The sequence below is a fragment of the Schistocerca piceifrons genome, chromosome X, assembly GCF_021461385.2.
Source record: "Schistocerca piceifrons isolate TAMUIC-IGC-003096 chromosome X, iqSchPice1.1, whole genome shotgun sequence".
Classification (NCBI taxonomy): domain Eukaryota; kingdom Metazoa; phylum Arthropoda; class Insecta; order Orthoptera; family Acrididae; genus Schistocerca; species Schistocerca piceifrons.
This window is the reverse complement of record NC_060149.1, coordinates 136,685,860-136,699,474: the sequence shown is the minus strand read 5'-3', so window position 1 is coordinate 136,699,474 and position 13,615 is coordinate 136,685,860. Positions and strand designations below refer to the sequence as shown.

Genomic DNA, 13,615 nt, shown 5'->3' with positions numbered 1-13,615 from the left:
TCTCTCAGAGTATGCTAATACAATAGCCCCATATTTAGCAATTATATACAACCACTCGCTCACAGAAAGATCCGTACCTAAAGACTGGAAAATTGTTCAAGTCACACCAATACCCAAAAAAGGAAGTAGGAGTAATCCGCTGAATTACAGGTCCATATCACTAACGTCGATTTGCAGTAGGGGTTTGGAGAATATACTGTATCCGAACATTATGAAGTACCTCGAAGAAAACGATTTATTGAAACATAGTCAGCACGGATTCAGAAAATATCGTTCTTGCGGAGCACAACTAGCTCTTTACACTCATGAATTAATGAGTGCTATTGACAGAGGATGTAAAATTGATTCCATATTTTTAGATTTCCAGAAGGCTTTCGGCACCGTTCCTCACAAGCGTCTTCTAACCAAACTGAATGCCTATGGAATATCGTCTCAGTTGTACGACTGGATTCGTAATTCCCTGTCAGGAAGGACACTGTTCGTAGTACTAGACGGAAAGTCATCGAGTAAAACAGAAGTAATATCCGGCGTTCCACAAGGAAGTTTTATAGGCTCTCTATTGTTCCTGATCTATATTAACGACATAGGAGACAATCTGAGTAGCCCTCTTAGATTATTTGCTGATGATGCTGTCATTTACCGTCTTCTTAATTCATCAGATGACCAAAACTAATTGCAAAATGATTTAGATAGGATATCTGTGTGGTGCAGAAAGGGGCAACTGACCCTGAATAAAGAAAAGTTCGAAGTTATTCACATGAGTACTAAAAGAAATCTGCTAAATTTCGATTAAGCGATAAGTCACACAAATCTGAAGGCTGTAAATTCAACTAAATACTTAGGGATTATAATTACAAATAACCTAAACTGGAACGATCACATAGATAATGTTGTGGGTAGAGCCAACCAAAGACTGCGATTTATTGGCAGAACACTTAGGAGCTGCAACAGGTCTACTAAAGAGACTGCTTACACCACAATTGTCCGCCCTATTCTGGAGTATTGCTGTGCGGTGTGGGATCCGCATCAGATGGGACGGACAGATGACATTGAAAAAGTACAAAGAAGGGCAGCTTGTTTTGTATTATTTCGAAATAGGGGAGATAGCGCCACACATATGATACGTGAATTGGAGTGGCAATCATTAGAACAAAGGCGCTTTTCGTTGCGACGGGATCTTCTCATGATATTTCAGTCACCAGTTTTCTCCTCAGATTGCGAAAACATTCCGTTGGCACCCACCTACATAGGAAGAAATAATCATCACGATAAAATAAGAGAAATCAGGGCGCGCACAGAAAAATTTAAGTGCTCATTTTTCCCGCGCGCCGTTCGAGAGTGGAACGGTAGAGAGACAGCTTGAAGGTGGTTCATTGAACCGTCTGCCAGGCACTTTATTGTAAATTGCAGAGCAATCACGTAGATGTAGATGTGAAGTGTTGAAGTTACTTTATTATGCTTCATTATACAGTTTGGAACGTCAGCAACGAGAACAACTTCTGTTTCCTGGATACGTGATGGAAGATTATTTATATATAACACGAAAAAGAGCGGACAAAGTATTGATCTGACAAGGATTCTGATATCATAATATTCATAATATTACTCTGAACTGTAGAATCAAATGCTTTTGGAAAGTTACAGAAAACCCCAGTTGGCAATATTTTATCACTTGAATTTTGTATAATCGGGAAAGACCGTTTCGTACATCTACATCTACATCTACATTGATACTCCGCAAGCCACCCAACGGTGTGTGGCGGAGGGCACTTTACATGCCACTGTCATTACCTCCCTTTCCTGTTCCAGTCGCGTATGGTTCGCGGGAAGAACGACTGTCTGAAAGCCTCCGTGCGCGCCCTAATCTCACTAATTTTACATTCGTGATCTCCTCGGGAGGTATAAGTAGGGGGAAGCAATATATTCGATACCTCATCCAGAAACGCACCCTCTCGAAACCTGGCGAGCAAGCTACACCGCGATGCAGAGCGCCTCTCTTGCAGAGTCTGCCACTTGAGTTTATTAAACATCTCCGTAACGCTATCACGGTTACCAAATAACCCTGTGACGAAACGCGCCGCTCTTCTTTGGATCTTCTCTATCTCCTCCGTCAGACCGATCTGGTACGGATCCCACACTGATGAGCAATACTCAAGTGTAGGTCGAACGAGTGTTTTGTAAGCCACCTCCTTTGTTGATGGACTACATTTTCTAAGCACTCTCCCAATGAATCTCAACCTGGTACCCGCCTTACCAACAATTAATTTTATATGGTCATTCCACTTCAAATCGTTCCGCACGCATACTCCCAGATATTTTACAGAAGTAACTGCTACCAGTGTTTGTTCTGCTATCATATAATCATACAATAAAGGATCCTTCTTTCTATGTATTCGCAATACATTACATTTGTCTATGTTAAGGGTCAATTGCCACTCCCTGCACCAAGTGCCTATCCGCTGCAGATCTTCCTGCATTTCGCTACAATTTTCTAATGCTGCAACTTCTCTGTATACTACAGCATCATCCGCGAAAAGCCGCATGGAACTTCCGACACTATCTACTAAGTCATTTATATATATTGTGAAAAGCAATGGTCCCATAACACTCCCCTGTGGCACGCCAGAGGTTACTTTAACGTCTGTAGACGTCTCTCCATTGATAACAACATGCTGTGTTCTGTTTGCTAAAAACTCTTCAATCCAGCCACACAGCTGGTCTGATATTCCGTAGGCTCTTACTTTGTTTATCAGGCGACAGTGCGGAACTGTATCGAACGCCTTCCGAAAGTCAAGAAAAATAGCATCTACCTGGGAGCCTGTATCTAATATTTTCTGGGTCTCATGAACAAATAAGGCGAGTTGGGTCTCACACGATTGCTGTTTCCGGAATCCATGTTGATTCCTACATAGTAGATTCTGGGTTTCCAGAAATGACATGATACGCGAGCAAAAAACATGTTCTAAAATTCTACAACAGATCGACGTAAGAGATATAGGTCTATAGTTTTGCGCATCTGCTCGACGACCCTTCTTGAAGACTGGGACTATCTGCGCTCTTTTCCAATCATTTGGAACCCTCCGTTCCTCTAGAGACTTGCGGAACACGGCTGTTAGAAGGGGGGCAAGTTCTTTCGCGTACTCTGTGTAGAATCGAATTGGTATCCCGTCAGGTCCAGTGGACTTTCCTCTATTGAGTGATTCCAGTTGCTTTTCTATTCCTTGGACACTTATTACGATGTCAGCCATTTTTTCGTTTGCGCGAGGATTTAGAGAAGGAACTGCAGTGCGGTCTTCCTCTGCGAAACAGCTTTGGAAAAAGGTGTTTAGTATTTCAGCTTTACGCGAGTCATCCTCTGTTTCAATGCCATCATCATCCCGTAGTGTCTGGATATGCTGTTTCGAGCCACTTACTGATTTAACGTAAGACCAGAACTTCCTAGGATTTTCTGTCAAGTCGGTACATAGAATTTTACTTTCGAATTCAATGAACGCTTCACGCATAGCCCTCCATACGCTAACTTTGACATCGTTTAGCTTCTGTTTGTCTGAGAGGTTTTGGCTGCGTTTAAACTTGGAGTGGAACTCTCTTTGCTTTCGCAGTAGTTTCCTAACTTTGTTGTTGTACCACGGTGGGTTTTTCCCGTCCCTCACAGTTTTACTCGGCACGTACCTGTCTAAAACGCATTTTACGATTGCCTTGAACTTTTTCCATAAACACTCAGCATTGTCAGTGTCGGAACAGAAATTTTCGTTTTGATCTGTTAGGTAGTCTGAAATCTGCCTTCTATTACTCTTGCTAAACAGATAAACCTTCCTCCCTTTTTTTATATTCCTATTAACTTCCATATTCAGGCATGCTGCAACGGCCTTATGATCACTGATTCCCTGTTCTGTACATACAGAGTCGAAAAGTTCGGGTCTGTTTGTTATCAGTAGGTCCAAGATGTTATTTCCACGAGTCGGTTCTCTGTTTAATTGCTCGAGGTAATTTTCGGATAGTGCACTCAGTATAATGTCACTCGATGCTCTGTCCCTACCACCCGTCCTAAACATCTGAGTGTCCCAGTCTATATCCGGTAAATTGAAATCTCCACCTAAGACTATAACATGCTGAGAAAATTTATGTGAAATGTATTCCAAATTTTCTCTCAGTTGTTCTGCCACTAATGCTGCTGAGTCGGGAGGTCGGTAAAAGGAGCCAATTATTAACCTAGTTCGGTTGTTTAGTGTAACCTCCACCCATAATAATTCACAGGAACTATCCACTTCTGCTTCACTACAGGATAAACTACTACTAACAGCGACAAACACTCCACCACCGGTTGCATGCAATCTATCCTTTCTAAACACCGTCTGTACCTTTGTAAAAATTTCGGCAGAATTTATCTCTGGCTTAAGCCAGCTTTCTGTACCTATAACGATTTCAGCTTCGGTGCTTTCTATCAGCGCTTGAAGTTCCGGTACTTTACCAACGCAGCTTCGACAGTTGACAATTACAATACCGATTGCTGCTTGGTTCCCACATGTCCTGACTTTGCCCCGCACCCGTTGAGGCTGTTGCCCTTTCTGTACTTGCCCAAGGCCATCTAACCTAAAAAACCGCCCAGCCCACGCCACACAACCCCTGCTACCCGTGTAGCCGCTTGTTGCGTCTAGTGGACTCCTGATCTATCCAGCGTAACCCGAAACCCCACCACCCTATGGCGCAAGTCGAGGAATCTGCAGCCCACACGGTCGCAGAACCGTCTCAGCCTCTGATTCAGACCCTCAACTCGGCTCTGTACCAAAGGTCCGCAGTCAGTCCTGTCGACGATGCTGCAGATGGTGAGCTCTGCTTTCATCCCGCTAGCGAGACTGGCAGTCTTCACCAAATCAGATAGCCGCAGGAAGCCAGAGAGGATTTCCTCCGATCCATAGCGACACACATCATTGGTGCCGACATGAGCGACCACCTGGAGATGGGTGCACCCTGTACCCTTCATGGCATCCGGAAGGACCCTTTCCACATCTGGAATGACTCCCCCCGGTATGCACACGGAGTGCACATTGGTTTTCTTCCCCTCTCTTGCTGCCATTTCCCTAAGGGGCCCCATTACGCGCCTGACGTTGGAGCTCCCAACTACCAGTAAGCCCACCCTCTGCAACTGCCCGGATCTTGCAGACTGAGGGGCAACCTCTGGAACAGGACAAGCAGCCGTGTCAGGCCGAAGATCAGTATCAGCCTGAGACAGAGCCTGAAACCGGTTCGTCAGACAAACTGGAGAGGCTTTCCGTTCAGCCCTCCGGAATGTCTTTCGCCCCCTGCCACACCTTGAAACGACCTCCCACTCTACCACAGGTGAGGGATCAGCCTCAATGCGGGCAGTATCCCGGGCAACCACAGTCGTAGTCCGATCAGGGGATGCGTGGGACGAGCTGGCCGTCCCCGACAAACCCCCATCCGGACCCCCACAGTGATGCCCATTGGCAACAGCCTCAAGCTGTGTGACCGAAGCCAACACTGCCTGAAGCTGGGAGCGAAGGGATGTCAACTCAGCCTGCATCCGAACACAGCAGTTGCAGTCCCTATCCATGCTAAAAACTGTTTTGCAAAGAACGTCTGAACTAATTTACAGAGTGCGCAAACAAATCGACAAAATTTAAACGGTTATTAAAATACAAGATTGCCTAGTAAATGCAGTAATGCTGCTACTTGCGCACTGCTGACACTGCTCGGCGGCGGAAGGAGACTAAGCGAAATTACACAATTCAGGTACTAAAACGCGATGCTACATTCTCAAATACTATAATACGCCCGAAATTTATGAATTAAACAATGCAAGTACCAAAAACACGCAAAGAAATTAAGAATTAAACTATGTAACAAACGAGTGAGCTAGGAGTATACGACTTGCTGCTCAGCTGCTTATCCAACGGCGGCAGGGAGCACACTGACTGTGACCAACCGACACTGGCAAACTGAGACTCGCTAAGTATCTTACCGGTGAAATTTTTGAGAGGAGCGAAAACAAAGCTCCCTAGAAATTACACGGTGAATTTTGCCAGAATTTTCGTAGCCAAACGAAGAGTAGGAAATGGGGAAACTGGGTATCAAAAGACCAGAGTGGGGTCTAGTTTTGAGAAAAAACTTTGCATTGCTTGAAGGTAATCAGTGTAATTGAAAAAACTTAGTGATTTGAGTGAAAATTACACAGTGAATTTTTGTCCGAATTTTCATTGCCAGACGGAAAGTGAAAATGGACAAATGAGGTATCAAACTGATCAGAGTGAGGTCTAGTTTGCCAAAGAAAAGGTTTAATTGCTTGGAAGTAATCAGGTTAATTTAAAAAAGTCATGCAGTAAGGTGAGAGAAAAGATTGTACACATGTTCATAGCCAAACATAGTGTGGGAAATGGACAAATGGGACATCAAATTGGCCAGCAAGTGGTCTAGTTAAAAAAATGGATTGAACAGCTTGAAAGTAATCAGGGTGATTAATAAAAAATTTAATTAGTGATTTGAGGGAAAACTGAAATATTTCACGAACCGTCACTGTTAGCTATGTAAAAGAAGTATCTCCTCAAGGTCTAGCTATTTAGCACATAAAAAGTTACATTGGTATGATATTTCATGGTTTCTGAGCAAAAACTGGAAATTTAAAAAATTTCAAAAAATTAAAAATATTTTGTGAAATGTCTGTTTAAAAGTAAGAAAATGTATTAGAGAAACATTTTACGCACCTTTCAATGATGCTCGAAATCATGTGCAGCAATAGTATCTCAATTAGTAAAATATGCTACTGCGTGGCTACAGATAACGATAATATCTCAAGACGCCACAATAGCAGACTACACGGTCTACATAGTACACAAGACAAATATCCTCCAGTACTCTTTAAAATTCTAAGTTAAACGTTCAACTTTACATTCTCAGTCGGCATCTCATTTGTTGTACATGATTCTGAGCATCATTCAAAGGTGCTTTAAATGTTTCTCTAATATATTTTACTTCTTGAATGAGATTTTCACTCTGCAGCGGAGTGTGCGCTGATATGAAACTTCCTGGCAGATTAAAACTGTGTGCCGGGCCGAGACTCGAACTCGGGACCTTTGCCTTTCGCGGGCAAGTGCTCTACCAATTTTTTTTTTTTCTTAATCTCATTTTGTTCGTTTTCGTTCGTTGCATTTGCTCGGGGCGGACGTCGTAAGACAGCCGTTTTTAAGTTCGTTGTTGATCGATTAGCTCAGTTTTTTTATTACAGAGAGCTGCTAACCCTCTGACCGAACACTACCAACTGAGCTACCCAAGCACGACTCACACACCGTCCTCACAGCTTTACTTCTGCCAGTATCTCGTCTCCTACCTTCCAAACTTAACAGAAGCTCTTCTGCGAACTTTGCAGAACTAGCACTCCTCAAAGAAAGGATATTGCGGAGACATGGCTTAGCCACATCCGGGGGATGTTTCCAGAATGAGATTTTCACTCTGCAGCGGAGTATGCGCTGATATGAAACTTCCTGGCGGATTAAAACTTTTAAACAAATCAAGACACAAAGCATTTTACCATTTTGTTTCAATTTCTTTGTTTTGAGAGATGTATGTTAAGATTCTTGCATAGTTTTTTTCCGCATCTTTGAGTAGAAGGTAAGTAGTGAGACTGGTCGTAAATTATTTGTATCTGTCTTACTACGGTTCATGTGAAGGGGTCAGCAACATAAAAAAAAATATTCGCAGTAATATCAAAATTCGCCTGTGGTAGAAGCAAGAAGAGAGAAGCGGTGTACGTACCTTTGGTCCATGGAGACGAGGGCGAGGTCGAGTTTGTGCTTGCTCTTGAACATGACCTCCTTGTGCGGGATCTCGAGCAGCGACGGCGGCCCGAAAGGCGTGCAGATGGCGAACAGCGCGAGCGGCGGCTCCTCCGTCTTGCGGTTCTGGCCGTGCAGCACCTTCACGCGGCCGCGGATGTCCAGCCGCTGCAACACCGCATCCCACATCTCGCACCGCTAACTTCTCAAACAGGACCCATTCTGATTTAAAATTTCAAACCAAAATACCTTCGGCAGTCTAAATTTCTACACTACTGGCCATTAAAATTGCTACACCACGAAGATGACGTGCTACAGATGCGAAACTTAACCGACAAGAAGAAGAAGCTGTGATATGCAAATGATTAGCTTTTCAGAGCCTTCACACAAGGTTGGCGCCGGTGGCGACACCTACAACCTGCTGACATGAGGGAAGTTTCCAACCGATTTCTCAGGCACAGACAGCAGCTGACGGCGTTGCCTGGTGAAACGTTTGTTATGATGCCTAGTGTAAGGAGGAGAAATGCGTACCATCACGTTTCCGACTTTGATAAAGGTCGGATTGAAGCCTATCGCGATTGCGGTTTATCGTATCGCTACATTGCTGCTCGCGTTGGTCGAGATCCAATGACTGTTGGCAGAATATGAAATCGGTGGGTTGTGGAAGGTAATACGGAACGCCGTGCTGGATCCCAACGGCCTCGTATCACTAGCAGTCGAGATGACAGGCATCTTATCCGCATGGCTGTAACGGATCGTGCAGCCACGTCTTGATCCCTGAGTCAACAGATGGTGACATTTGCAAGACAACAACCAGCTGCACGAACAGTACGACGGCGTTTGCAGCAGCATGGACTATCAGCTCGGAGACCATAGCTGCGGTTACCTTTGACGCTGCATCACAGACGGGAGCGCCTGCGATGGTGTACTCAACGACGAACCTGGGTGCACGAATACCAAAACGTCTTTTTTCGGATGAATCCAGGTTCTGTTTACAACATCATGATGGTCGCATCCGTGTTTGGCGACATCGCGGTGAACGCACATTGGAAGCGTGTATTCGTCATCACCATACTGGCGTATCACCCGGCGTGATGGTATGGGGTGCCATTGGTTACACGTCTCAGTCAGCTCTTGTTCGCATTGACGGCACTTTGAACAGTGGACGTTACATTTCAGATGTGTTACGACCCGTGGCTCTACCCTTCATTCGATCCCTGTGAAACCCTACATTTCGGCAGGATAATGCACGACCGCATGTTACAGGTCCTGTACGGGCCTTTCTGGATACAGAAAATATTCGACTCCTGTCCTGGCCAGCACATTCTCCAGATCTCTTACCAATTGAAAACGTCTGGTCAATTGTGGCCGAGCAACTGGCTCGTCACAATACGCCGGTCACTACTCTTGATGAACTGTGGTATCATGTTGAAGCTGCATGGGCAGCTGTACCTATACACGCCATCCAAGCTCTGTTTGACTCAATGCCCAGGCGTATCAAGGCCGTTATTATGGCCAGAGGTGGTTGTTCTGGGTACTAATTTCTCAGGATCTATGCACCCAAACTGCGTGAAAATGTGATCACATGTCAGTTCTAGTATAATATATTTGTCCAGTGAATACCCGTTTATCATGTGCATTTCTTCTTGGTGTCGCAATTTTAATGGCCAGTAGTGTAGTTTTATTTCATTTGTGAACCAGTTTCAGCGATGAATTACGCCATCTTCAGGGCCCCTGCCCAACATGCTGGCCCCATCTTGACTGGACCAATGGTGGGATTCCTTCTACACGTCGGTGAAGATCGCGTAGTGTAGCTTTGAAACTAAACTAAACTCAGGGGCCACTCCTGTTCCTTATTTATATAAATGATATGCCCTCTAGTGTTACGGATAACTCTAAAATATTGCTGCTTGCTGATGACACTAGCTTGGTAGTAAAGGATGTTGTGTGCAACATTGGCTCGGTTTCAAGAAGTGCAGTACATGACCTCATTTCATGGCTTGTAGAAAATAAACCAACGCTAAATCACAGTAAGACTCAGTTTTTACAGTTTCCAACACACAATTCAACAAAACCTGACATTTTAATTTCACAGAACGGGCTTATGATTAGTGGAACTGAACGATTCAAATTTCTAGATGTTCAGATAGATAGTAAGCTGTCGTGGAAAGCCCACGTTGAGGATCTTGTTCAAAGACTTAATACTGCCATTTTTGCTGTTCGAACGGTATCAGAAGTGAGTGATCGTTCGACACGAAAATTAGTCTACTTTGCTTATTTTCATTCGCTATTGTCGTATGGTATTATATTTTGGGGTAACTCTTCCCATTCGAAAAGAATATTTTTGGCTCAGAAACGGGCGGTTCGGGCAATAAGTGGTGTTAGTTCACGAAACTCTTGTCGACCTCTGTTCACGACTCTGAGTATTTTGATGTTGGCTTCTCAATACGTATATTCCTTATTGTCGGTTATTGTTACCAATATCAGTTTATTCCCAAGAATAAGCAACTTTCACTCGGTTAATACTCGGCAGAAATCAAACCTTCATTTGGATCGGACTTCCTTAACTCTTGTGCAAAAAGGTGTGCAGTATACTGCTGCATCCATTTTCAATAAGCTGTCACTCGAATTCAAAAATCTTAGCAGTAATCCACGCGCTTTCAAATCGAAACTGAAGTTTCCTCATGGGTCGCTCCTTCTATTCTGTCGAGGAGTTCCTTGAAAAATTAAGCTGATTTTTATTGTATTGCTGATAGCGTTTACTTAAACTTATAGACTGACTTTTTTAAGGTTCATGAACATTTATTTTTATCTGTTTTTACGTTTTGTAAGTAGGCTGTTTAGGTTCTTATATTGGTAACGCCACGTAGCGCTCTGAAAATCACTGGCTGTGCTGTGTGCAGTCTGTGGCTGGTTTGCATTGTTGTCTGCCATTGTAGTGTTGGGCAGCGGCAGCTGGATGCGAACAGCGCGTAGCGTTGCGCAGTTGGAGGTGAGCCGCCAGCAGTGGTGGATGTGGGGAGAGAGATGGCGGAGGTTTGTAATTTGTCATGGACTGATATATATATTATGACTTGTGATGATATTAGGGTAAATACATTGTTTGTTCTCTATTAATATCTTTCATTTTCTAACTATCCCTATCAGTAGTTAGTGCCTTCCATAGTTTGAATCTTTTATTTAGCTGGCAGTAGTGGCGCTCGCTGTATTGCAGTAGCTTGAGCAGCGAAGATTTTTGTGAGGTAAGTGATTTGTGAAAGGTATAGTTTAATGTTAGTCAGGGCCATTCTTTTGTAGGGAATTTTGAAAGTCAGATTGCGTTGCGCTAACAAAATATTGTGTGTCAGGTTAAGCACAGTCATGTATAAATTGTTCAAAGGGGACGTTTCATATGGCGACCCTTGGCCTAGGATACCTCGCTGGAATCTTCTGATTTTTTTCTTGTAGTTTGTGTAATTAGTGTAGCTATTGTTTATTGCTAGCGCGTAATTATAGAGAGAATTTCCTTTGTAGTTGTAGTTTTTCATTGTCGTACAGTAAAACAGTTGTGGCATGCATGTAGATTTGCACCAAGTATTTCGCAGCTGCGCTGGCAATTAAGTAGACATTATTTCCATTGCTATGTTATTTTATTTTGCTCTTCAAATTGCGCTTTTCTGTGTTATCGTGTGAAATACTGTGACAATAATGGCGTGTGAAAAACGTAATACTAGGCTCCAAAGTAAACTGAGAAATAATAGTGACGACGAACGTAGCTTATCAGCGCCGCCGAGTAATGAATTTACTAATGTTCAAAGTAGTAATTTGGTAACTGTGCACAGGGAAATGGAGCGAGCGTCAAACAATGGCGTGGACAGTGAAACAATTAGTGAAAAGGGAAGCATTATCGATCGATCGGTCGGCAATAGCTCGCCTCAGGAAGCCGAAATGACACGACACGATCTCGCAAATACTGTAGATTCAGGTTTTGGATCCTCACCGTTTTCTCAAATAAGTCAAGACACATTTTCTGCTTGTCAAAATGTGAATGTTGCCGGTGCAACTTCACTGCCGAAAAGCACTGAGGAACATGTTTCAGACACCAGTGCATTGTTATTACAATTAATGCAACAAATGGGACAAAAGCTTGAAAAGTTAGACACAATGGAACAACATCAGAGACAAACACAGCAACAGTTAGACACAATGGAACAAAATCAGAGACAAACACAGCAAAAGCTTCAAAAGTTAGACACAGTGGAACAAAATCTTAAAAAGTTACTCATTGGAACAAACACTTGAACAAACACGTGAAGATTTAACTACTGAGTTACATAACATTGAATCGAAATGTCAAAAAGTCTGTAATGACGTAAAAACACAAATTTGTGAGCATTTTCAACCTATTTTTTCGCGGCATGAAAATGCATTACAGAATCACGAAGCAGCCATAAAAGAACTGCAAATTATTGTTCATGAAAATCATGAGACCTTGCAAGCTAAATTTGACTCAGTTGCATCTACCGATTCGGTTACGCAACTTGCAAAAACTCAGGAAAACTTTAAGGACACAGTAGATACTCTGAAACTTGGTTCAGAAAAACACACTGAAGAAATAAGGACACTATCGGAGAAAGTAGCCGAACTTTCGGATCAGGTCACTAACTTATCTACAAAGGTAGATGATGATCTGAATGACACAAGACCCGTAGCCTTCACTGACACAGAAGAGTATGAACAAATAAGAAAATTCAAACAAAATCAAAATCAAATCAATACACAGTACAAAAGAGGAATCCGGGAAGTACAAGATCAGTTGACGCAGGTAATACAAGAATTACGTATTTCAGAGGACACTCGCGCCCCAATACGGGAAGAGGGACATAGAAATACGGAACAACCACAAAATAATAACACAGGACACTTCGGAAATTATGAAAGAAATTGGCAAGGCGCATTGGATTTTGAGATGGAACCGCCGAAACGAAGTAACAATGACCGACATGCGACTCGCCGACATGACGATTTTGACTATAAGCTGTTCATTACTACACATAAATTCAAAACATTTAAGAATTCTGGCAACGACATTCATCCACAAGCATGGCTCCATCAATTCTCGCATTGTTTTCCTCCCAACTGGTCTTTAGAACACAGATTAGAATTTATGTGTGGCTACTTAGAGAATGAACCAGCTGTAAGAATGCGATCGGTCATTCACGATTGCCACAGTGAAGGAGAATTTTACGATGCCTTCCTCTCAGCATATTGGTCTCAAGCCACACAAGACCGAGTAAAACATGGTATCATAATGATGAAACATTTCGAACAATCTGAATTCTCCAGTCTTGTGAAATATTTTGAAGACATGTTGCACAAGAATCAGTACCTGTCAAACCCATACAGCCCCTCAGAACTCATCCGCATTTGCTTAATCAAATTACCTGAACATTTACGGCATATTATTTTAGCAGGACGTTGCAAAGACGACATTGAAGCTTTTCAGGGACTGTTACAAGAACTAGAAATTGACACTGATAATCGCGGAACGCGAAAACAAGGACACAACAATTACAGGTCACATCCGTCACAATTCCGTGACGACAGAAACAATAACCGGACACGACTGGTCTATTCTTACAACGCAAATCGTGACCAAAATAGACACCACCCGTGCGACAACCGTTGGCAGAGTAGTAATAATTACAGGGAAAGATCACCTCTCCGCGGTAGTGACTATCACAGAGACAATCAGAGAAACAGACAATATGGGAACCAAAATAATTATTATCAAGGGAGACAGAATTACTTCAGACGCAATAGTTCAGCGCGCAGTTACGATTCCG

The 13,615-nt window shown here is 43.1% G+C and overlaps 1 protein-coding gene across 1 annotated transcript in view; it reads right to left on the bottom strand.

Annotated features, from left to right (window-relative positions):
• Positions 1-13,615, bottom strand: part of LOC124722217 (circadian locomoter output cycles protein kaput) — an 823,358-nt gene that overhangs the window by 37,812 nt on the left and 771,931 nt on the right. The window contains exon 6 of the mRNA XM_047247412.1: positions 7,771-7,958. Coding sequence (XP_047103368.1) covers positions 7,771-7,958 — 188 coding nt within the window. The remainder of the gene's footprint in view (positions 1-7,770; positions 7,959-13,615) is intronic.